Source organism: Staurois parvus, unplaced genomic scaffold, assembly GCF_062004578.1.
Source record: "Staurois parvus isolate SC_StPar_1 unplaced genomic scaffold, SC_StPar_1.0 ptg000307l, whole genome shotgun sequence".
Classification (NCBI taxonomy): Eukaryota; Metazoa; Chordata; class Amphibia; order Anura; family Ranidae; genus Staurois; species Staurois parvus.
This window is the reverse complement of record NW_028318103.1, coordinates 294,903-321,032: the sequence shown is the minus strand read 5'-3', so window position 1 is coordinate 321,032 and position 26,130 is coordinate 294,903. Positions and strand designations below refer to the sequence as shown.

The 26,130-nt window shown below is 44.0% G+C and overlaps 1 protein-coding gene across 1 annotated transcript; it reads left to right on the top strand.

Annotated features, from left to right (window-relative positions):
* Window positions 1–16: 16 nt before the first annotated feature.
* On the top strand, window positions 17–25,851 carry MCMBP (minichromosome maintenance complex binding protein). The gene is made up of 16 exons (XM_089683362.1): window positions 17–157; window positions 5,231–5,313; window positions 8,495–8,635; window positions 9,055–9,096; window positions 12,697–12,798; window positions 13,235–13,358; window positions 13,607–13,746; window positions 14,380–14,477; window positions 15,209–15,387; window positions 15,464–15,587; window positions 15,809–15,926; window positions 16,021–16,186; window positions 19,708–19,841; window positions 23,283–23,447; window positions 23,994–24,082; window positions 25,569–25,851. Exons 1-16 carry the CDS (start codon window positions 73–75, stop codon window positions 25,693–25,695), a joined length of 1,917 nt encoding a protein of 638 aa, XP_089539488.1. The 5' UTR covers window positions 17–72; the 3' UTR covers window positions 25,696–25,851.
* The last annotated feature ends 279 nt before the right edge of the window (window positions 25,852–26,130 follow it).

Sequence of the window (26,130 nt, the reverse complement as noted above, 5' to 3'; positions counted from 1 at the left end):
GCCATGCAGCCTTTTCCCCGCCCTAGATGTAATGACGACATTTTCCCGCCACTCCGGCTTGCTGTGAGGAAGATGCTGCTGTCTGGAGGAGTCACGTGTCCGCCCGTTACCGGAGACTGGATTACGGAGCCGCTTCGCTGTGTGCAGTGGCTGTACGGTGAGCAAGATGGAGCGGTGTTTACTCCGTGCCCAGAATGTCATGGACCTCTAGACCGATGCCGGCCTACTAAACCGGAGAGAGTGCAATCGAACATGGGCTGTCCGGTGTACCGAGACCGGAGGCTCCATTACACCTCTGAAAGTTACAGTAGAACTATAAGCAACACTTTGTTTCCCTTTGGATGAAGTAAGGGAGGGATCTAACCCCGGGCAAGTTTGTTTGCCATCTGTGTCCCATTGGGGAGATTTCCCTTCACTTCCTGTCCCATAGCCAAACCGGAAGTGAGGAAATCCCTGCAAATTAAGGGAGTCCCTTGGGGATCCCCAAGTCATTAGAACTAGTGTCCTCATTGGAGGATTACCCCTCTATTACTGATCTAAGGACAACACCAAATGTTGGATCTACGTTAACTTGATGGTAACAAAAATATTCAGGATGAATAGAGAGGAGGATCGTCCTAATGGGGACACAGACCGCAAACAGGTGTTCTAATCCCTCTCCACGCCATCCAAACCAGAACTAATTCCTTGTGCCTTTACTTGTGCTTTACAACAGGTGAAGTGTTAGGGCCGGTGTAGAGTAATGGCGGCTCTTCTGCCCAGTGGAAAGGCAATCTGAATTCTGGCATTCAGAGGGCAGGTGGCTGGGAAGGGGTCGCTGTAACCCGGGAAGGGGTCGCTGTAACCCGGGAAGGGGTCGCTGCAAGCCGGTCGCTGCAAGCCGGGAAGGGGTCGCTGCAAGCCGGGAAGGGGTCGCTGCAAGCCGGGAAGGTCCCCATTACTGTGCACTTTGATGTTCCATGGTGGTACTGATCCCGGACACTACAGGAGGTGGAATATTTAATGCAACATGTGTACAAACCTTCCCCCGCTCAGTGCAGGGATTCCTTAACCACTTGCCCTCCTGAGGATTTACCCCCCTTCATGATCAGGCCATTTTTTTTCTTGGCGATACATCGCTGCGTAACTTTAACTGACAATTACACAGTCGTGCAATGCTGCACCCAAATGAAATGTATTTCCTTTTTTTATTTTTGTGGTATTTGATCACCTCTGCAGTTTTTTGTGCTATAAACAAAAAAAGACCGACAATTTTGAAGAAAAAAAACATGGTTTTTGACTTATTGCTATAAAACATCCAATAAAAAAAAAAGTTAATCTAATTTCATCATAAATGTAGGCCAAAATGTTGTTACACACAGGTCTCTCCCCTGTCAGCTTTGCCGACAACAGACTCAGTGATTGACATCCCCAGCAGCCAATAGCAGCACGGGTAGGGCGGCGCACATGACCTTTACCCGGAAATGCAAATTGCGTATATACGTGATTTTACGCAGCCCTGCCACCCTGTAGCAGTACATCTGCTATAGGGTGGCAGGCAAGCGGTTAAAGTGATATTAAAGGCAATTTAAAAAAAAAAAAAAAAAGTATATGTGTGTGTATCTTCTCAGGTCCCCCACCGACACCTTTGGCCCCTCCCTCTTTTCATGGAGGCACCCAAGCAGGCTTGCTTCCGATCTGCTGCTCTGCATTTCCATTCATACACAGAGCTTTAGCTCGGCCCCACCTCTCTCGCTCTCGTCTCATTGGGTCACTGTCTGAGATTGACAGCAATGGGAGCCAGTGGTCTCAGCCAATGAGGAGAGACCCAAGTGATCAAGGCCCTTGTGCACATTGCTGCATCGTGATGGGGCTCAGGTAAGTATTAAGGGGGCTGCTGCACACAGGTTTTTTTTTGTTTTGCTTTTTTCACCTTCATGCATGGAATTCATGAAGGTAAAAAAAAACTTGATCTTTTACAACCACTTTAAGGGGGGGGCAGTCAAAGCGCAGCTCACCTGACTGTTTATTTTATTTTTTTTTCAATACCAACAGCAGTAAGGGTAACTGCAAAACTGCTTTTATCCTCCCCCCCCCCCCCCCCCCTTTTTTTTTGTTCTTGTTTTTTTTTTATATGGCAACTGGTTCTAAAAACTAGAACCATACACAGCAATTTTTCTCTTTCTTTTCCCTTTCCTCTTTTCCCTTTCCTCTTTTCCCTTTCCCCTTTTCCCTTTCCTCTTTTCCCTTTCCCCTTTTCCCTTTCCTCTTTTCCCTTTCCCCTTTTCCCTTTCCCCTTTCCCCTTTTCCCTTTCCCCTTTCCCCCTTTCCCCTTTCCCCCTTTCCCCTTTCCCCTTTCCCCCTTTTCCCCTTTTCCCCTTTTCCCCTTTTCCCCTTTCCCCTTTTCCCTTTCCCCTTTCCCCTTTTCCCTTTTCCCTTTCCCCTTTCCCCTTTCCCCTTTCCCTTTTCCCCTTTTCCCCTTTTCCCCTTTTCCCCTTTTCCCCTTTTCCCCTTTTCCCCTTTTCCCTTTCCTCTTTTCCCTCTTATGGCGACTGGCCCTGAAAGCTAGGACCTTGCACCCTGTGGTCTGGAGCCTTGGGCCAGATTTCCACTGGTGTGCTGGGTTTTGGCTACAGCATGGGTGTATGGGCAGCTTATGTATGTACAGTTGTGACCAAAATTATTCAACCCCCAATGCTGTAAAGGGGTTTAGGGACTATAGTGTACATTTGGAATTGTATTCAGAATCAAATCCTACAAGGACGTTGTAACTACCCAAATGCAACTAAAATGACATCAATTGTTTATGTAATACAGTAGTAAATGGTTCTTATGTGGTTTCTTCATTGCCACAATTATTCAACCCCTTAAAGACTACCACTCTGAAGAACAGAGGTTCATACAGGTGCTTTCCATCAGGTATTGAAAACACCTGTGGATGTCACCGAGCAGCAATCAAGCATAATAAGCACCAATTAGGCAGCTTTAAAATGACTGTGATACTCAGCTCCTTCTAGACATTTACTGGTGTGGTTACAAACATGGTGAAGGCAAGAGAATGGTCCAGGAAGACAAGAGAAGAGGTGATTTCTCTTCACAGGAAGGGCAATGGCTATAAGAAGATTGCAAAGATGTTAAACATACCAAGAGACACCTTAGGAAGCATCATTCGCAAATTCAAGGCAAAGGGCACTGTTGAAACGCTACCTGGTCGTGGCAGAAAGAAGATGCTGACTTCGACTGCTGTGCGCTACCTGAAGCGTAGAGTGGAGAGAAGTCCCCGTGTGACTGCTGAGGAACTGAGAAAAGATTTGTCAGATGTGGGTACAGAAGTTTCAGCCCAGACAATAAGACGCACACTGCGTAATGAAGGCCTCCGTGCCAGAACTCCCAGGCGTACCCCCTTGCTGTCTCCAAAGAATAAGAAGAGTCGACTGCAGTATGCCAAAAGCCATGTGGACAAACCACAAAAGTTGTGGGATAGTGTTCTGTGGACTGATGAAACAAAATTAGAACTGTTTGGGCCCATGGATCAACGCTATGTTTGGAGGAGGAAGAACAAGGCCTATGATGAAAAGAACACCTTGCCTACTGTGAAGCATGGTGGAGGGTCAATCATGCTTTGGGGCTGTTTGCTTCTGCAGGTACAGGGAAGCTTCAGCGTGTGCAAGGTACCATGAATTCTCTTCAGTACCAGGAGATATTGGATGGAAACGTGATGCAGTCCGTCACACACCTGAGGCTTGGGAGACGTTGGACCTTTCAACAGGACAATGATCCCAAGCATACCTCCAAGTCCACTAGAGCATGGTTGCAGAGGAAAGGCTGGAACATTTTGGAGTGGCCATCGCAGTCACCAGACTTAAATCCGATTGAGAACCTCTGGTGGGACTTAAAGAAAGCAGTTGCAGTGCGCAAGCCTAAGAATGTGACTGAACTGGAGGCCTTTGCCCATGAAGAATGGGCGAAGATACCCGTAGATCGCTGCAAGACACTTGTGTCAAGCTATGCTTCACGTTTAAAAGCTGTTATAACTGTAAAAGGATGCTGTACTAAGTACTAAGATTGAATGTCACTTGGGGGTTGAATAAAACTGATAATGCTGTGAGCACAGAAAAGACATTTGTGGTTATTTCATTATAACTGTTATGTTATATTTGTCTGACCTACAAGTGCCTCTTTAATGTAAATGTAAGCAAGATGACTGAATGATCAAAAGCAATGTCAAACTGGCCAAAACACTCAATTTCAGTGGGGGTTGAATAATTTTGGTCACAACTGTATTACGCTGGGTTCACACTAGCTGTGGGCTGGTTCCGGGTGCAAGAATCGCATCTGTTCTTGCACCTGCAGCAGAGATGCGTTGGGCTGCTGTCATTCTGAATGCGACCCCCATGCATCTCCGCCTTCAACGTGATCACGGGTGCAAAAAAACACATGGTGAAAAAGACCATGCGGGTTCCCTTCGGCTGCATTTTTAAAAGGATACATGTAGGTTTTTTGTGTGGGACACTCGGCAAATGCAGCAAGAAGAATTAAAAAAAACAAAACGCGAATAGTGCCATAGGATTACACGGTCTCACATTTTTATTTATTTATTTTTTGTTCACTTTTTTAATGCAAAAGCTTAAGAAAAATGGATCCGTGTGAACGCAGCCTTGCATGCATTTTTTGGCCAGAGACCCATTGACTTCTTTTAGTTTGCGTGTTTTTGCTGTGTTTTCTGAAAGCTCATGAAAGATGCGTCTTTCTGGACTGCTGCACTTTCAGAAAACGCTGCAAAAACACACGACCTAGTAGAAGTCGATGGGACTGCAGCGAGAAATGCGTATAAATTAGGCATATACCATAACTGTGGCCAAAACACAGCACAGCGGCATTAACCTGGCCGTAACCACTATTCTACAGCCATCGCCAAAGACACAAGGTATAATATTGCCTTTTATTGTCTCTGTGAAGATTTTGTAACTTTCCAGAGGCCGGTAGCAGTTCATTTTTGAAATGCCTGAGAAGTCTGTGCAGGAGGGTTAGGTAATGTGGCACGCACCACTTTTGACAGTTTGCTGCCAGGAAGTTCCTTTAATTCCCGGATTCCTGAATTCTAAGCTGGCAGCACTTTATAGGAAACGTCTATGAGGGAGCTATGCTGTTCCAGGCTGGAAGTTTTCTGTAATTGGAAAGGAGTGGGCTATTCAGGTTGCAGACGCTATATGTAGAGGTTTAATATTTTTACATACATTGTGTGTTTCAGAGGAGAGTGGGGCTCTTCCAGGCTGGGAGCAGAAGGTGACAAACTATTTCCAGGAGAAGATACAGGAGAAGCAGTCATGCTGGGTAAGTTGTGGCCCTGGTGGGCACTGTATTGGGCTACATTTAACAGATAAGCTCACCTTTGTAAACATGTTACATGCTCTACATTTTTTTTAGGGTGGAACATGTAACATGTTCCCACTGCTGCAGTCACCACCTGCTGTCTTCTCTGCCTGTGAGAGTAGTATGGGGGGGGAGCTACCCTCATACTACCTGCCAGTTTTTTAAAACAGCGCGGCTGTGTGGGGCTCTGCCTACATGGTCATGTCATTCATTCAGTGTTCTGTGTTTGTGTATGAGTGTGTGTGTGTGTGTATATGTATATATGTGTGTGTGTGTATGTGTGTGTGTATATATGTATGTGTGTGTATATATGTGTGTGTGTGTATACATACATACATACATACATACATACATATGTGTGTGTGTATATATATATATAGTGAATTTAACCATGGAATATGTTGAAAATTGCACCAAGGCACACTTGGGTTCAGGTGAATTCAAGCTTGGTACCGTTGTCACCTGTGCTTCCCTAGTTCCAGTGAAGGGAACTCTTAAGGTGTTGGCAAACCAAGACATTTTGGACAATTTCATGCTCCCAACTTTGTGGGGACAGTTTGGGGATGGCCCCCTCCTGTTCCAACATGACTGCACACCAGTGCACAAAGCAAGGTCCATAAAGATGTGGAGGATCTTGACTGGCCTGCACAGAGTCCTGACTTCAACCCGATAGAACACCTTTGGGATGAATTAGAGCGGAGATTGTGAGCCAGACCTTCTCGTCCGACATCAGTGCCTGACCTCACAAATGCGCTTCTGGAAGAATGGTCAAACATTCCCATAGACACCCACCTAAACCTTGTGGACGGCCTTCCCAGAAGAGTTGAAGCTGTTATAGAAGCAAAGGGCTGGCCAACTCAATATTGAACCCTACGGACTACGACTGGGATGCCATTAACTGCTTCCTGGCCGCCCTATGGCAGAAATACTGCTGCAGGGCGGCATGGGTGTGCAAAATCATGTATATATACAGGTCATTTTGCACATATGGGTAGGGGGTGCACGTGACCTATACGTGCCGCCATTCGTGGCCGCAGCTGTCAATCACCGGGTCCCGGGTTTGTGAATACCCGCCGGCGCCCAGTGTTTACCAAAAATCACAGACGTGGAGGTGGGCTGCTTTGTTTACCAACAGTCCTCACTGTAAGCTCGGGCACACTGCTCTGGATGGCTGTGCACAGCCATCCAGAGCAGTGTGCTTACAGTGAAGCACACACCTCCCGCTCCCTAGTAAAACACTCCCAGCACGCAGTTAACCCATTGATCGCTCCTCATTGTTAACCCCTTCCTGCCCAGTGCCATTAGTACAGTGTCAGTGCTCTTCTTTTTTTTTTTTTTGTGATCATTGTATTGGTGCCACTGGGGATGTCACTGACACCAAGTTGGTTCCTCCCAGTGGCAGAATGCTTGCTACAGTGTCGCTATAAGTCGCTGATCGCCGCCATGATTAGTAAAAAAGAAAAAACAAAAATAAATTCCAGTATCTATACTGCCATTTGTAAACGCTATATCTTTCATGTAAACCAATTAATTTATACTTACTGGGATTTTTTTTTCGCAAAGAAATGTAGCAGAATCCACTTTGGCCTAAATTTATGATGAAATTTGATTTTTAATTTTTTTTTTTTTTTAACTGGACATGTTTAACTGCCTCTGCGCCGCCCTATAGTAGAAAAACTGCTACAGAGCGGCATGGGTGCGCAAAATCACGTGTGTATATATACGTGATTTGTGCTCCCGTTGTTTTCGCGCCCCTCCCAGATAGCGTCACATTGCCTGTGTACACCATTAATCACATTTAACCCCTTGATTGCCAGGAACACGCTCGCATACACAATAAACCTCCATTGCTAGTATAGTGTCTGAACGGATCAATATCTTTTGATCAGATCAGCACTATACATATTAGTATAGTGTCCCCAAAAACACAGCGTTAGCTGGATCAGCCCCGCCACCTGCATTTAGCCCTTACGCTTACCACCTCACCTTTCTCCCCCAGCAAGTGCGGTGTCAGTAGGTCGCTGTCACTTGATACATTGCACACAAAACCGCGGTGTTGGCAGAATCAGGCCTGATCTCTGTTAGCACTTGCTGGTAAATTTTGATGACTCTCATATGCAGCAGAGTGCCAGTACTAGTGCCGCTTTACCTTTTGGTAAACTGGTGAGCACCAGCGACCTAGTACATCCTGGTCTTTCACATACCAGCACTGCAGTATCACTTGGTGACGTGGCGAGTCCCATAAGTGCAGTACAAGCTGCTGCGGAGGCGAGCACAAGTAGTGTCCCGCAGCCACCAAGAATTCGCACACAGGCTCGTAGAGCCCCTAGTATCCTTCCAGATGTATTTGCAAATCCCGATTGGCAGCCCACATATTCTGCAGCACCAGTACCTCCCCCATTCGCTGCCCAACCTGGAATTCTGGTGGAAACCGCAAATATAATTACTCCCCTTGATTTTTTTGAGCTGTTTTTCACGGAAGATCTGTATGCATTGATTGTGGGTCAAAGCAATTTATATGCACAACAGTTTATCGCCGCCAACCAAAATTCAAACCTTGCCAGACCATTTGCATGGAAACCCATTACGGTTTACGAATTGAAAGTTTTTTCGGGCCTAACCCTCAACATGGGCATTACTAAAAAAAATGGATCCTCTTCTGGTGACAACCCAATCTTTCACTGTTGGTAATAAGTCAGCAGGACAATGTCTGCAGTAGATCAGTGTAAAGCTAGTTATAGATGAGTCCGTTTTGGTTTAGTTCAACCAGCAGGTTCAATAAAAAAACTAACCTGGTTTTTTCCCCCATCCACACATTCGAGGTAGATGGGGAAAATACTTCCCGCTGTGTCATTTTACTCTGACAGTGAGGAGACTGCCCTGCCATCACAATACATTGATCAGTGCTGCATGCTATAGCCTGTAGTGCTGATCGTATAGAACTTTTCTAATAGGCTGGTTGAACAGAAATCGATTGGTAGATCTCCTGTCTTACCACAGTGCCCATACAAGGATCAAAATTTGGCTGGTCCCTGCTGAACTTGCCAAGTTTCGTCCCATGTATTGCCAGGTTAGTATTCATAGTTGTGTTGGCTGGTTGACTGTGCAGGCTGAAACCATATTGTGATGTCTTGTCTTGCAGGTCCCCAGTCTGAACGATGTCCCCCTGCACTACTTGAAACCAAACAGCCTGGTGCGTTTCCGCTGTATGGTACAGGACATGTTCGATCCAGAGTATTACATGGGAGTCTATGAGACCGTGAACCACAGCAACAATGCAAGGGTGAGTCACAACCACATGAAAGGGGCCATTTAATATCAGCACACCTTTCTAAGACCTAAGCTATGCTGTATCTGGGGGAACCATAGTTAAAACATTCCACCCTATAAATATAGGTTTGATCGTTCTAGTGGAAGTGGTAACATTATGTTCATTAAAGTTTTGGCCTGTTGCTGGAAATGGAACCTATCTCAAGCAAATTGGTAGCAGATACACACAATGTGACTGTGATACCACTTTGGGATGCATGTTGGGCGCTCACTGGAGAGTCTCATTCTACATTTGGCCAGTGTATGCTCATTAGAGTATGTCTATGGTGGGAAGATTTTAGATTATGTTGTTTCTCTCGCTGACTGTATTTGTTGCAATATCTCACAATACAGCCCTATGGCCTTCCTAACTAGTGCCATCTTTATTTCCAGGCTCTGCACCTTGGCAAATACCGGGATGTGGCGGATTGTACGGTGAGTTTGTGAGAGGAGGATGATGACCCCAAGAATTTGTGAGGACTATCAGTACATTTAGCTGACCCGAGGAGCTGTATACCAGAATTGTCAGTGTGTCTTGGTCACCCTGGGATTTGTATGAGAGGACTGTCAGTACATCTTGGTGACCCTAGGAATTATCAGTGAGGCTGTTATTACATCTATGTAAATAGAAAGAGAGGGGATTCTTCAGGATTATTTATATACATGCGTATTACCTTTACACTTCTGGTTGGTGCGCATTTCTATCATTTGCACTGGAGAACGGCGAGCACTATTACAGGACTGCATTTTATCCATCTATGATATAAATTCCATATTCCATGTTTGGTTTTATGTCTATATTACTGTTACGTATACTAGAGCAATATCGCACAGCGCTGCATTTTATATTTGTATATGTTATTACATCTAGGTGTCCCTGGGAATTGTGTGAGGACTAGCCTTACATAATTCCCTAGGGTTACTGGTGTGTACTGACTGTCAATACATATAGTTGATTGTATGAGAGGACTGCCTGTATATCTACTGTAGGTGACTGTGGGAATTATCTGTGAAGACTTACATCTTTTTAAGCTGAATTCTTGGAACTTAGCCACTTTGTAAAAAGTGCAGGCACACTGTTAAAAAAGAGGGGATGTGAAAAGGGATTCACAGAAAAAGCTGTTACATTATGGACAGAAAGCTATACTCCAAGTTACTAAAAAAATGATGCTTTATTACACAATGCATGTATGGACATTTCAGGTAAATACCTCAGTTAGCCATCACCTCAAGATGAGACAATACATCAAAGTATGACCTAAAATCAATTAAAAACAAACGTCATAACCGGCCTGAATAGTAGGGTGCTGTAAATAGTGACACATGGTCTAATATATATGCAGCACTGACACAATGGTTACACCACCATGTAGTGGATGTTTCAAAAAAAATTATACCAAATGGCTGAGTATAAAAATAGTATTAATGCTGATCATAGGTACCAATGACAATGGATTTGATAGCCTAAACAATTGTTATTGGGCTATTTACTGGGCTATCGAATCCATTGTCATTGGTACTTATGATCAGCATTAATACTCTATTTTTATGCTCAGTCATTTGGTATAATTGTTTGAAACATCCACTACATGGTGGTGTAACCATTGTGTCAGTGCTGCATATATATACAGTCATGGCCGAAATTGTTGGCACCCTTGATATTTTTCCTGAAAATCAAGTATTTCACACAAAAAAGGTATTGCATTAACACATGTTTTGCTATACACATGTTTATTCCCTTTGTATGTATTGGAACAAATATAAAACAGAGGCAGAAAAGCAAATATGACATAATGTCACACAAAACCCCAAAAATGGGCTGGACAAAAGTATTGGCACCCTTAACTTAATATTTGGTTGCACACCCTTTGGAAAACATAACTGAAATCAGTCGCTTCCTATAACCATCAATAAGCTTCTGACACCTCTCACCCGGAATTTTGGACCACTCTTCCTTTGCAAACAGCTCCAGGTCTCTCTTATTGGAAGGACACCTTTTCCCAACAGCAATTTTAAGATCTCTCCACAGGTGTTCAATGGGATTTAGATCTGGGCTCATTGCTGGCCACTTCAGAACTCTCCAGCGCTTCTTTGCCATCCATTTCTGAGTGCTTTTTGACGTATGTTTGGGGTCATTGTCCTGCTGGAAGACCCAGGATCTTGGACGCAAACCCAGCTTTCTGACACTGGGCCCTACAGTGCGACCCAAAATCCTTTGGTAATCCTCAGATTTCATGATGCCTTGCACACAGTCAAGGCACCCAGTGCCAGAGGCAGCAAAACAACCCCAAAACATCATTGAACCTCCACCATATTTTACCGTAGGTACTGTGTTTTGTTCTTTGTAGGCCTCATTCCGTTTTCGGTAAACAGTAGAATGATGTGCTTTACCGAAAAGCTCTATCTTGGTCTCATCTGTCCACAAGACGTTTTCCCAGAAGGCTTTTGGCTTACTCAAGTACATTTTGGCAAACTGTAGTCTTGCTTTTTTATGTCTCTGTGTCAGCAGTGGGGTCCTTCTGGGTCTCCTGCCATAGCGTTTCATTTCATTTAAATGTCGACGGATAGTTCGCGCTGACACTGATGCTCCCTGAGCCTGCAGGACAGCTTGAATGTCTTTGGAACATGTTTGGGGCTGCTTATCCACCATCCGGACTATTCTGCGTTGCAATCTTTCATCAATTTTCCTCATCCGTCCACGACCAGGGAGATTAGCTACAGTGCCATGGGTTGCAAACTTCTTGATAATGTTGCGCACTGTGGACAAAGGCAAATCTAGTTCTCTGGAGATGGACTTGTAACCTTGAGATTGTTGATATTTTGCCACAATTTTGGTTCTCAGGTCCTCAGACAGTTCTCGTCTCCTCTTTCTGTTGTCCATGCTTAGTGTGGCACAGACAGACACACAATGCAAAGGTTAAGTGAACGTCTCTCCTTTTTATCTGCTTTCAGGTGTGATTTCTATATTGCCCACACCTGTTACTTGCCCCAGGTGAGTTTACAGGAGCATCACATGCTTGTAACATTCTTATTTATCCGCAGTTGTGAAAGGGTGCCAATACTTTTGTCCAGCCCATTTTTGGAGGTTTGTGTGACATTATGTCGAATTTGCTTTCTTTCCTCCCTTTTTTTGTTTTGTCCCAATACACACAAAGGGAATAAACATGTGTATAGCAAAACATGTGTTAATGCAATACGTTTCGTGAGAAATACATGATTTCCTGGAGAAATATCAAGGGTGCCAACAATTTCGGCCATGACTGTATTAGACCATGTGACACTATATTTACAGCACCCTACTATTCAGGCCGGTTATGACGTTTGTTTTTAATTGATTTTAGGTCATACTTTGATGTATTGTCTCATCTTGAGGTGATGACTAACAGGTATTTACCTGAAATGTCCATACTTGCATTGTGTAATAAAGCATCATTTTTTGAGTAACTTTGAGTATCGCTTTCTGTCCATAATGTAACCGCTTTTTCTGTGAATCCCTTTTTTACATCCCCTCTTTTTTAATGTTTTGGTTACTGGTCAGATACTGCACATTCAGCGATACGTCCAATTTATGAGCCTCTTACTCCCTAATTTTAACACTGTTAATCCCAGCAAGGTCCATGCTTCCAGAGGAGACACCGGGACTGTGAGAGGAAAGAAGCAAAAACAGCAGCTATGCCCGCCCCACCCCTCCTCTCTGATGCCCGTTCACACAAACCTTTGTGTTTTGTGAATATGTTCACATAATACAAAGGCTTCTGTGATTGGGCAGGAGAAGAGAAGCAGTTGCATAGACTCTGCTGTTGATGCTGAGACCAGATGGACCAGGGATAGGCGACTTCTTAGAGTTTTATCAACCTATTGTAAACAATAGAGAGGTCCAGGAGGTGATATATATATCTTGTTAGACTTAACTCATTGTATGCCTTCACTTTTTACAAAGGAGCTGCATTCCTGGAGTTCTCTTCTGATTTGGATTTTAGAAGAGTTTTTGTGTAGATCTTTGTTCTGTATTTAGTTATTGTCATTGTGTTGCAGCCACAGCAGGAGGTGGACATAAACTCCTCCCGGACAGTCGCTGCAGAACGGCAGACCTTCTACTGTGTGCCAGTTCCAGGAGAGTCTTCCTGGGTAAAAGAGATATCCTTTGCTAGTGCCTCACTGCCCTCTATCTTCAGAGATGTCAGCTATCCCCCCCCCAAAGCTTATGTCTCATAATAGTGGTCACAGTGTATACCCTGATGTATATAAAACAATGAACTGATCCGATTTTTGCATTATTGGTGTTCAGTGGATTATACACGACTTTTATTAGATGATAAATGCAGCCGGAAAGGTTGTCTGCTCAGAGATTATAGTTGTGTTTTAATGTTCCTTATCAAGTTCACATCTACAGCAGCTCCAGCCAGGTCCAGCCAGTTTCCCCCTCCACTTCCTATGTCCCCAACCGCCACAAACGCAGCTACGATGATGATGATGAACACACTGCTACCCCCATATTAGATGATAAATGCAGCCGGAAAGGTTGTCTGCCCAGAGATTATAGTTGTGTTTTAATGTTCCTTATCAAGTTCACATCTACAGCAGCTCCAGCCAGGTCCAGCCAGTTTCCCCCTCCACTTCCTATGTCCCCAACCGCCACAAACGCAGCTACGATGATGATGATGAACACACTGCTACCCCCAGAGAACAGCACACAGGTAATGCCTCCCCCAAGTAATGTCTCCATTGTCACTCTTACAACATTCTCCCTCTGACCATCACTGTACTTCCTTTTGACTTTACATATTCAGTATGACTGTATGCAGTGTGTGGCTATGCCGGACTTCTCTTCTGGCAGAAGCCTAAATTGTGTCTGTGGGTCAGTGATGGCTGTATGAGGATAATATTCTGGAGGATGAGGTGCAATTTTCTCTCCTGATCTGACCTTGTGTGTATTTCACCTTAGATGTGAGTGGGCTGAATATTCCAAAAAGGCAGGAGATGGAGTCACAGAAGAAGCTGCAGGAAATTGCTCCAGTCAGCAGCTCTCCTTTGAACCTCAATTTCCCTCTCCCTGATGAGAAGGGACCAGCATGTCTAGTAAAGGTAAATGGAAGACTGTCATTAGAGGGTAACATGACCTGCTAGGCCCATAGAGTGCCGGAAGGGTTGTTCAAGCTTGTTTCCATCAGCTCCTGCAGCAGATCTGTATTGGTGTCAATATGCAATAGAGTGAAGGGCATGTTTTCAGTGTCTACCACTGCAGGAACACCATCATGTAGAACAGACTAAGATCTAACTTGCATCCTAAGAGTTTACAGCTGAGTGGTGTATTGGGGTTATTGGTCTTCCCACCAGCAGGGTCCACACTGTGCAAGTCCAGAGGAGGTCACAGTGGTGATAGACTAGACCAAGGATCTCCAAACTATGGCCTTCCAGCTGTTGAAGTACTACAAATTCCATCATGCCTCTGGGAGTCTTGCCTGTGACTGTCAGTCTTGCAAGGCCTCATGGGACTTGCAGTTCCTCAACACCTGGAGGTCCATAGATTGGAGACCCCTGGAATGGCTGCCTCTGGTGGAGAAGAACAGATTGGTGATCTTCCCAACTGCTGGGCCTAATGGGATCAATAGATACCATTGCTGTACTGTTAGCTGTCATGGTGCTGCACTGTATCTGGTCTGTTGCATCAGTGCAGGAAGTGCTTGTCCCTGGATCACCAATTTTATCTCTTAACAGGTGTATGAGAACTGGGACAGTTTCAAAGTGAATGATGTTCTGGAGGTGTATGGTGTGTTATTGGTGGAGCCAACCCTAAGTACTATAAATGAGGACAGGTAAGAATGGTACTGATCCCATATCATATGAGCTATTTCCTGGTGGCACACCCATGTGATCTCTTTCTAGTTATGTTACATAGTTACAAAGTTAGGTTGAAAAAGGACTATCCAGTTCTACCAAGAAATGTATACTAAAAAAACGAACTACTAAATATATTGAAAACCAGCATGTAAAGAATCCTAAACCAATAGTTGATCCAGAGGATGACCAAAACACCCATTGTCAAGCATGGTCAAATTTACTCAAACAGGGAAAAAAATTCTTCCCGATTCCCTAAGGAAATCGTATATGTTCCTTGAATCAACGATCTCTTATATTATTACTTTTCAATATCAATAGCCAGTTGTATTCTGTGCATTAATAAATGATCACCTAAGCTAGATAGAACTAGCTCCTGAGGTCTAGGATTGTCAGCTTGTACTTGGGATTTCTGGTGTTGTATTGTCAGCTCTTTCCTGGGTTTTCCCACAGGCTGACGAGGTCTGGTATTTGTAGTATCAGCTCATACTTGGGTTGTCAAGTATTGCCTGCTTGGCACTGGGTTAGCTAGCTAGTCTTGAGTTTTTTCAAATGGGTTGAGAACGTCTACTATTGTGATGTCAACCCATCTCTGAGTTGTCTTATGGCTCAGTAGTTCTAGTACTGTATTGGCAGCTCACCTCTGAACTGATTAGTGCCATCCAGTGAAGACTGGCAGGCAGAGAATGAGATTTCGTTGTATTGGCAGAGATTCGCTCAGTGCGTGTTTGGACCCTGCAGACAGTATGGACACTCTGGAGGAACAGCGAGTACACAGTCCTCCCACTTCTCTTGTGCCGCGAATCCACGCCATCATTGTACAGAAAATGCATCATATTAACCCGCTAATCCCAAACTCTGTCTGCGAGTCTGATGAAAGTAAACAATGTAAGTCTTCAGTGTGTGGGGGGGGGGTCACATGATTCATTTCACTGCCCTTCATTGTCGTCTCTGTCCCACACAGGTCTGGCCAGTTTCATGGCAGAGCTGTCCTCTGTGCGATCAGAGCTTTTAGGCTTTTTGACACACGCTATGCTGGGGGACAGCCTCGCTGCTGAATATCTCATCTTCCACCTCATCTCCACAGTGTGAGTATTGTGTGTGTTGTGTCAATGTCTGCGCAGTATGACTGTGGCAGAGTTGTGGTTGGCTGCTTGTTTTTGGTTTGTTTTTACTTCTCCAATGCTCACCACCTGGGCTTAACTTTTATTCTGTTGTTTGACTTGCTTTATGCACACTCCTGACATCACACCCAGGACACCTTTGACCTTTGGAGACACCTAATCTGACCATAATTCCTTTGTGTCAGGTATGCTCGCAGGGATGTGCTGCCGCTGGGGAAGTTTTCTCTGAATCTCAGTGGTTGCCCACGGAATGGCATCTTCACACAACAGTTGTATCGTGTGGTGCAGCAGCTGGTGCCCGCAGTAAGATGGTGGCTTTCTATTTTAGATATATTGATGTGATAATGTCAGCTGCTTACTGAAATCTGTGGGGTTTTTTTTTTTTTGTGTCTTGCAGTCCTATTATCTCCCGATGACCATTGAAAACATGAACAGCTTACGCTTTATCCCCCAGAAGGATTACACTGCCAACCGTCTGCTAAGTGGCATCCTGCAGCTGTCCTCTAACACATCACTATTGGTGGATGAAACGTTGCTGGAGCAAGGTCAGCTGGACACCACAGGTCAGTGTAGTGTAGGATTGCTGTAGCCATAGATCCTCTCATTGACTGTCATTCTTTACATCTGTCATCTTGTATCTGCATTATCCCAGCATTGTTTTTATACTCTATACAGGCAGGAGACAAAATGAGAATCCTTTTACGTTTTGAACCCTGCACACTGCTGACTGAGCAAAGAATGCCATTACTTATTTTTTAATTGTATAGGATGCAGAAGGCTTCATATACATGACAACTTTAGGTGAAGCTATATTGGCCAAAAAAAAAAAAAAAAGCAGGAATTCCAGTCCAGACATAACTTCTTACAGGCCAGCTAAGCCTCAGTTTTTTCGCTAGCGTCCTTCGCTGATTTCCTGGCCCATTCCTAGTAACCTTATTGAGGTAAGGAGGGCTTCATCTGAATGGGTCCCTGTAGCCAGCAGGACGAAAAGGGACTGTGCCCAGACCCTGCATGCAAGAGCGGGGATGGCCTGTAATGCTGCCAGTTGGCACTGAATCTTGTGGGCAGTGATCTGGTGTACTAGATGTGCTCTACAGGTCCACAGCAATGATCCCCCCCAGAGGGGTTATGGAGTCCCTGACGACCCTGCGTGGCACATGCACTTTGCTGAAGATTGGCCCTGCACGGAGGACTGGTGATTGCCTCTGGGCTAGGCGCAGCCCATGGCAGTCTCTCCCTTTAGTCTTCCTGGTGCATTGGCATTGTTTTATCACAGGCTGAGTGCTACACCCCTGTAGTGGTGTTCAAAAGGTGCAGCCCAGTGCACACAAGATGAATTGATCACGTGCAGATTCAGTTTTTACCAGTTCCCTGGGCACACCAACATGCGTTCTGCAGTTACTACAGCTTGGTACAGCTAATGGCTCAGCTACTCCGCCACAGTTCTTGCATGGCTCAGTGGCTTTCACACAGGGCGCAGCAAGTATCCTTAGACACTTATTCCTATGGGTTGGGCGGATGCTTCTCTTGGGTATAACAGGCTTGCAGACCCTCAACGAGCTATGTCCTCACCAGCAGCTAGTTGGGGGATGGGGATAGACAATGGGGTGGGCTCCCAAATTCCTCTATCAGGTATGAAGGACCCCCTCCACAGGTTGCCCTACAAGGCTTTCTGAGGGTCAGATTGACTTTGAATCACTGACTTTATCTGATATTTCTACTCTCAGGTACACTATCTTCCAATTCCTTTGTGTCAAGTAGTTATTAATTTGCGTGATCAGCTCTCAGGCGTTCTCACTGGCTTGAAGCAACTGGGAACGCCAACATGGGTGCTCTCCTTCCTCCTCCTCCACTTTTTCAGGAGGATGAGGTATAGGAAGAGCATCCTGAAGATGAGGAAGCTGTCAAGGTTTAGGCATACTCAGTCGGTGATGTGCAATTCTTATCGCCCGATGCCTGGGACATGTAGTTCCAGGCGTGGGCAGGTAGTTGTTTTTGCTTATAGCTCTGCTGCGTACAAGCTTCCACACAGCCCAAAGTGCTGGCCGCTGTCTTTTAGACTTAGGATATAGACTTTAGGAGTCTTTTAGACCCCGGATGTCTCAAAAAGAGAACCTTTCACCAAAAATCATCACATAGGGGACTTTGTCCCCGCCGGTGAGTACTCGCTGGCGCCCGGAGATTGCCGAGCATCACCGACGGGGAGGAAAACTGTTTGTAAACAGTTCTCTCTGTCAGCTCGTGCACACTTCTTTGGATGGCTGTGCAGAGCCATGCAAAGCAGTGTGCTTACAGTGAAGCACACGGACACAGCACATAGTGAAACAGTACACAGTCAACCCTTTGATTGCCCCTTTTGTTAACTTCTTCCTGTCCAGTGCCATTAGTACAGTGTCAGAATGCCCACCACTGCAGTCCCGCTAAAAGTTGCCGATCACCACCATTACTAGTAAAAGATAAATCCCAGTGTATATACCGCCAATTGTAAAACACTATAGCTTTCACGTAAACCAATTTAATTTGCATGTATTGGGATATTTTTAGCAAAGACGTAGCAGAATACATTTTGGCCTAAATTTATGATGAAACTTTTATTTATTTATTTTTTACTGGACATGCTTAATAGCAAAAAGTCAAAAATACTGTTTTTCTCAAAATTGTCGGCCTTTTTTTTGTTTTTTTTGTTTTTTTGTTTTAGCACAAAAAATAAACACAGGCGATCAAATGCCACCAAAAGAAAGCTCAATTAATGAGAAAAAAAGGACGCAAATTTAATTTGGGTGCAGCATTGCATGACCGCACAATTGTCAGTTAAAATAATTCAGCGCCGTAATGCAAAAAATGGCCTGGTCAGGAAGGCGGGGGGTAAATCCTCTGGAGGGCAAGTGGGTAAAGCCTTTTATGCAAGGTGTCATACAGATTGGTCCGCCTGTTATTTCCCCTTCCCCCATCTGTGGGATGTTAAAGTGGTTGTAAACCCTTACATATACCCATTGAAGTGAGAATCCTTCCAAACTCTTCCACTCGATTGAATGAAACCACCTCCTCCATTCATAGCCAATATCTCAGAAGCACCCAGATAGGTATTCATAGTGCAGCAAGCTTTTTATAAAAGTGTTAAGTATGTTGGCCTTGTTGTTGTGTTGCCCATGCCTCATGTTTGGTGTTTTGGAATATCCCAAGTAGTGAGACGTCCTTTGTGTCCTGTGATGTAGGATTAAGAAATATTTTTGATTTCCTTGTAAAATCGTTTTGTTGTAGTACATCCAAGGACACAGACCTTGCTCCTGTTGCTTTCTTCGAAACTGAGGCTTAGTGGAGATTTGAGGGGTTATGCGGTTTGTTTGTTTTTTTTTTTGTTTTTGGCTAGTGTCCATTCACCTGCCGGCAAAACCCAAGTAGTCCATCAATATGAAGTTTACAGAACTGGGTGTCAGACAGTCGGGCAATTCTATATGTAAACCTAACCATGTACTTCTAAAATTTTCACTTTTTGTTTGATAAATTTACCAGTGAAAATGTCTCAATGCCTGAGAGAGAGACCACACCCCAATGATGTCAGGGCTTTGATGTAACTTTATTGAAAATAAGCATTGCATACTGTAACCCCACCTGAGATTCCCTGCTGACATGTTTCACCCTCCCGCTGGACATGTTGAACTGTATTTTTTTTTTTTTTTGCAGAGTAATTGTTTTAGGGTGGGGGGTTGTGGTGCGTGTGTGTTGTTGTTGTGTTGTTTTTTTGGTTTTTGTTTTGTTTTTTCCTTTTCCAGTCTCCTTAGTGTCTTGCTGCCTGTAGGTTGTGTGCCAGGGGTGTTTTTTGTATTTGTTTTCATTCTTCTTTTTATAGGTAAAGTTTGTGCTTTTTATTACTGTATTGTTTGGAGTTGTATCCTCTGCATGTCCTGTTATTTTGCATTCTGTTTGTCTCAGGATGTCCTCCTCTTGTACTTTCCTCCTGTAGTCTGATTTTCTCATTTAGTCTGTTTTGGGTTTCCCTATTCTTCTGACTGTCTGGTTTGTCTTTCAGTTGCTGACATTTTCTCTGGTCTCGTGTCATTTTTGTTTTGTCTGTTCTTTACAGGTGTCCGTAATGTCACTGCGCTGGGTAATGTGATCACCTGGCAGAAAGTGGACTACGATTTTAGTTACCACCAGATGGAATTCCCCTGTAATATTAATGTGCTCGTCACCTCAGAGGGCCGATCGCTGCTTTCAGTAAGTCTCCTCTAACTTTTATTTCTCTCTTCAGGTAACATGGCAGGTCACTTTTTACTAGCTGGCATTTATACTGACAGCACTGCTAGTGAAATTCAAAGTATAGGCCACACTGGGCAGCTGCTTCAACCAGTCAGAAAGCAGCCAGAGGAGTTACACGCACATGAACTTTAATGACATCCCAGTCTTAGTCCGTAGGGTTCAATATTGAGTTGGCCCCGCCCTTTGCAGCTATAACGGCTTCAACTCTTCTGGGAAGGCTGTCCACAAGGTTTAGGAGTGTGTCTATGGGAATGTTTGACCATTCTTCCAGAAGCACATTTGTGAGGTTAGGCGCTGATGTTGGACGAGAAGGCCTGGCTCACAGTCTCCGCTCTAATTCATCCCAAAGGTGTTCTATCAGGTTGAGGTCAGGACTCTGTGCAGGCCAGTCAAGTTCCTCCACCCCAAACTCGCTCATCCAAATCCTTATGGACCTTGCTTTGTGCACTGGTGTGCAGTCATTTTGGAACAGGAAGGGGCCATCCCCAAACTGTTCCCACAAAGTTGGAAGCATGAAATTGTCCAAAATGTCTTGGTGTGCAGACACCTTAAAAGTTAAAAGTTCACCTTTTTGTCAAAAATAATAGATTTCACGTTTTTTTGCAGTTAAAAAAATTAGCATTTTATAGTTTTTGTCTGCAGGAGCCTGGAAAGCATTGCATCAGCGGTCAGTAGATCGCTGATGCCATGCAGGTCTCATGCAGGCCTGTGAGAATATCTGTTTGGCGTACGAGATGTATGATCAAACAGATATTCTTACAGGAAGCTTCAATGAACTACCACGGCGCTCCGCAGCGCCGTGTTCATTAAAGACTACAAGCTGACAGCCACTAAGGCTGCCGGGACTTGTAGGCACTCATTCACAGAACTCTGAGTGAGTGACGCGGCCAAGTGAGCGGAGCCCTGCGCAGCTGCGCTGTTTTCAAATCTGACAGTATGGGGAGAAAAGTTTCCTTGTACGATATGTCAGGGAGGTGGGGTGGTGGGCGTGGCTACAGCTATGGGAACATGGTCCCCAAAGTGAACTGACCCTTCACTGGAACTAGGGGGCCAAGCCCAACCCCTGAAAAACAACCCCACAGCATAATCCCTCCTCCACCAAACTTTACACTTGGCGCAGTGCAGTCAGGCAAGTACCGTTCCCCTGGCAACCACCAAACCCAGACATGTCCGTCGGATTTCCAGAGACAGAAGCATGATTCATCTCTCCAGAGTAGCCTTTTTCAACCAGGGTGCCTTCTCGGTTCATCAGGGGGTACCTTGGCAAAATGCCAAAAAATTGCTCCAAAAATTGTGTACAAGCCAGGGATAGATTAAGCTTGCTATTTGTTACACAAAGACACAGGTTTTCATTGTGCACAATTACAACATTGGGTACTGGACAGGCCAGTCGCCAGCATCCTAACAATCATTGACATCAATGGTTGACAAAGAGAACATGGGACAGCTGCACAGCATCCTTGCTTGACTCCCAGGCCCCTCTCTGTCAGCATTAGAGTTGTGTTAGCTGCATGGAGGAGAGAAAATGAGAGGGAAGAAATGCTGGAATACTTGTCATTACCACTGCACAAAAGTGTATTTACTTTGAAAGAATGGATCACTTCTAATGTCAAGTATCTTGCGTGTGTTGATGCTGCTGCAAACTATTGGATGTCGTCTTACATTTTCGAAGGGGGTGCCTTGATCATCCATAATTTTAAAGGGTGCCTTGACTGGAAGAGGGTTGAGAAACACTGCTTCAGAGAACACGTCTCCACTAGAGTCCAGTGGCGGTGTGCTTTACACCACGGCATCCGACGCTTTGCATTGCACTTGGTGATGTAAGGCTTTGATGCAGCTGCTCGGCCATGGAAACCCATTCCATGAAGCTCTCTATGCACTGTTGTTGTGATAATCTGAAGGCCACATAAAGTTTGGAGGTCTTTAGCTATTGACTCTGCAGACGGCCGGCGACTTCTGCACACTGTGTGCTTCAACATGTGCTGACCCCGCTCTGTCATTTTACATGGCCTACCACTTCGTGGCTGAGTTACTGTTCCCAGTTGCTTCCACTTTGATATAAAACCACTAACAGTTGACTGGAATATTTAGTAGCCAGGAAATGTCACAGATGGACTTATTGCACAGATGACAACCTATCACGGTACCACGCTTGGAGTCACTGAGCTCCTGAGAGCGACCCATTCTTTCACAAATGTTTGTAGAAGCAGCCTGCATGCCTAGGGGCTTGATTATTATACACCTGTGGCCATGGAGGGGATTGGAACACCTGAATCCAATGATTTGGAGGGCGGGGCCAATACTTTTGGCAATATAGTGTATTTGTCTTCACTTGCTATCCTTACAGAGAGCAGTGTGTTTGCAGATAATGAAATATACAATTCCTAATGCTCCACTGTGTGGTTTTTCACTGTGCCACATTGTTAACTAATTAGGACAGGGAATGGGTCAATAATGGAGTGAACATATTTTTTTTTTATCTTTCCTTTCTTCCCAACTTTAAACTCTTCATGCCAATGGAGCCCATTATACATGTGTAAGGCACATTGATTGTTTGGCTTTATAAATATATATGCAAAGTGTGGGGGGGGGGGGTTTACATAGACCATTAAGTGTGTAAATGAAGAGTTCACAGGTCGGTGTCACTTTGCTGTATAAGGCAATCGCCACGTTTATCCTGGAAATCAAAATCTATAATTTGCATTTTGAAAAAAAAAAAACCTTTTTATTATAACCACAATTCCAAAAAATTTTTGGTCTTGTGTACAGAGATTTCTCCAGATTCTTGTAATCTTTTGCTATTAATGTACTGTAAATGGTAATGTAATTGAAATCTTTGCAATTTATGTTGAGCAATATTATTCTGAAATTGTCTGACCATTTATTAGATTCAGCTTTTCACAGCTTGGATATCTTTTCTTTGCTTTTAAAAGTCGAACCTTTTTTCTGTTAGCTATTTTTTCTTCTTTTCTTTTTTTTTTTTCTTTTTTCTTTTACAAGCTGCTAATCTGGCCTCTATACGCAGCTGTCCAGATCAGCAGATCCACAGCCTTTGATTTGGAGGTTGTACCTGGACCCTGCTAGACTGGAGTAGTGCGGAGATGGTCTGAAATGTGACCTTTTGGGTTCACTGTGGCGATTTACTGACCAGTGTGCACTGATGGCTCAGGGTGCTTTCCAGAACTTTGGGTGTGACCGTCTAAATATTTACTTTGTAAGAAGGCCGTGCAGGCTGAGTTCCAGGAGCTTCTTGATAATAGAGCAATTGGACATATCCTGTATTAACTCTAATCTGAGCCCAGAACACTGTCAGTTTGAGAAGCCCATTCAGGTCTCATAATTCTTTATTACATTTTGCATTTTTGATCACTTTTCTGTTTTTTGTATTTTTCTTCTCAGCCAGACTGTCAAGTTCACTTGAAGCCGCAGCTGATGCCCCCCAATATAGAACAGTATATGGGGGCTTTGCTGTCTACCGTCCAACCATCCTTGCTCAACAAGTTCCGTATCTACCTAAGTCTTCTACGGCTGATGGACTACAGCATTTCTGAGGATGTTACCAAGGTACGAGAGTGAGCACAGCAGGAATAGGGACCTTTGAGGTAACCTACGAAGACAGAAATGTGAGTGGAACTGTTGTCAAACTCCTAGATCAGGGCTAGACATGATGGTTACACTGCCAAGATGTAGGCTTCAGGGCTGCCATCCTGGTTAGGCTTTACTACCTGGGGTATCATGAACCTAAAACAAAGATGCAATATTGGAGCTCAGACTTCATTAGCTCAATACTTTTTGCAAGTAATTGACTTATACCAGGAGTCACAAAGCCTGTAAGCATGTGCAAGCAGGGCCAGCATTCCTATTTGTATACTGATAGGGTCTCTTGAGGTGTGTGTGTGTCTCGCGCTCTCTCTATCTATCTATATATATATATATATATATATATATATATATATATATATATATATGATAAAACAAAATGTCAGTTTCACTGGAGGATGTGTTATTGATGGAGCTGTTTTGTCCCAGGATGTATTCAGGCCTGGCGTTTTTGATTTAATAGCTTTATGGATCTGTTCCTCTCGATAATAAAACTGTTTTTATATTTAGTCTGTCGAAGATGATTTTGTGGACATGAGGAAGGACGATCCACAAAGTATGAGTGCCGATGACCTGCACAGATTGCTGCTTGTGGCTCGGTAAGTGTGCTCAATTGCCTCATCTTCCAACATTGTTTGATAGAAAGTGTCACATCCCATCAGCCTCCGTTATGCAAAAAAGATGAGATGTGTAGGACCAGCCTGGACATGAAATGTGTGGATGGTGCAGACTATTGGTTCTTACAGTCATTGTGATAAGTCTTCATAGTATGTGATTTATATCCCATCCTGGATCCAGAGATGTGGGGATAAGGGGATCATTGGTGGCATCAATTATGCCATCATACAGCACCTCCTTGGGAGGGGGGGGCAGTTGCATATCTTTGTCACATGGTATTTTCTAAGCAGGTGGTTGTTTGTTTTTTTTCCCCAAATTCAAAATGTTTGTAAAAATACAATTTTAATAAGTTTTATTGCACAAAATCATGATATAATACCCTTTTGTTTGGCTAAATGTAAATTATGACATTGTTGAGTACATATATACCAGACATGTCAAGCTTTAAAATTGCATATACCTGTGGAACAGCACCAAACTATGGTACCTAAAGCGTTGCCTATGATGATGATTTTTTTTTTAGTAGCCTTTACAGTTTACCAGTTTAAAGTTAGAGGAGGTCTGCGCTAGAATTACTCTTGCTCTGATGATCACAGTGATGCCTCATGTGGTGCAATCACCTTTGCATTCAAGCATGGTGGGATGGGGTTTATTTAAAAGAAAACATTTTTGTTTTTTACACTGTAGCTTTGTTTTTGGTTTTTTTTGGGTTTTTTTTATTTGTTTTTCTTTTGGTCCATTGTCATTGCTATTACAAGGAATGTAAACATCTCTTGTGATAACAAGCATGATGGGTCCTCTTTTTGGAGAGATCTGGGGTCTGATAGACCCCCATAGCTCTATTCCTGGACTGCAAAGAATCAGATCACACCAAAAAATAGTATGTATTTGAGCCCAAAACTAAAAGTGATAAAATCCTTGTTTCTGCCATCACACAGTGGAAGGAACGATATCTGTTCCGCCAACTGTCTCTCAGGAATAGGTTGTCCCCAGACACATCCTTACTGGGCTCTCCTATCACACGGGAGAGCCCGGTAAAGACATTGACGGGAGGGAGGGTGTCCCCTTCCGCTGCCTGTAATTTTAATTCAGTGGCCCTTTACATGCTTGGATTACTTTTGCAAGATATAGGATCACTGGCTCTAAAAACCTTTTTTGGTCTTGCTGAAGGAAAAATGGTGCCGAGGCCCAGAACTTGCTGTAGAGATAACAGAGATATCAACCTTTCAAATCCAAGGATGTTTTGGGTATGTCCTTTGGACGGGAAGTAGTTAATAAATGTGTTGGTTTCCATACACATCTCTGCCTTAGCTGAGATCAATTACATTGTGTCACTGTGAGACCTGTTTCTACCTTATGGGTTACAGGATATTGGCCTTCTCTTTATCAGAATTCTCCGAATGTACTGTATGTTCAGTTATGTATTGTGAGTTGGGTGTTATGGTATTTTTATTGTCCTCTCTCCAGGTTGCTTTCACTCAGTTCTGGCCACAGATCTCTTTCCCGGGAAAGGTGGCACAAAGCCAAACAGCTGGAGTCTCAAAGGAGAAGTCGTCTCCAAGAACAGAAACATTTCAGCGGCAATGAACTTTAATTTCCATCTTATTGCTATGTTACAGTCCAAGAATGGTGGACCAGGTGCTGCTGTCCACCAGGCGGTGCCTTTGTCTCCATACATTTTTACAGAAGTGTCCTTATCGACTTGCTTTTTCATAGATGATATTTTTGATATTAAAACTTCTAAAGTGTTTGTCTTTCTTTTCATTAGAACCCCTAACTTCCCATACCTGCAAGACTTGCCTGGAACTCTGGGCAAAATAAAAAAATGCACATATCAATTTGTCATTAGCATTAACCCAGCAGTTGAGTTTTTTTGTTAGGCCCATGTAACAGTTTTATTGCCTGAAGATTGTGCTTGGAGATCTAATATTTGTTTATTGTTCATTGAGGGACATGGGAATTCAGTGATGTTGGGTTAAACTGCCACCTAAAGGAAGGTTTACATACTGGCAAACAGTGGTGGTCTGAT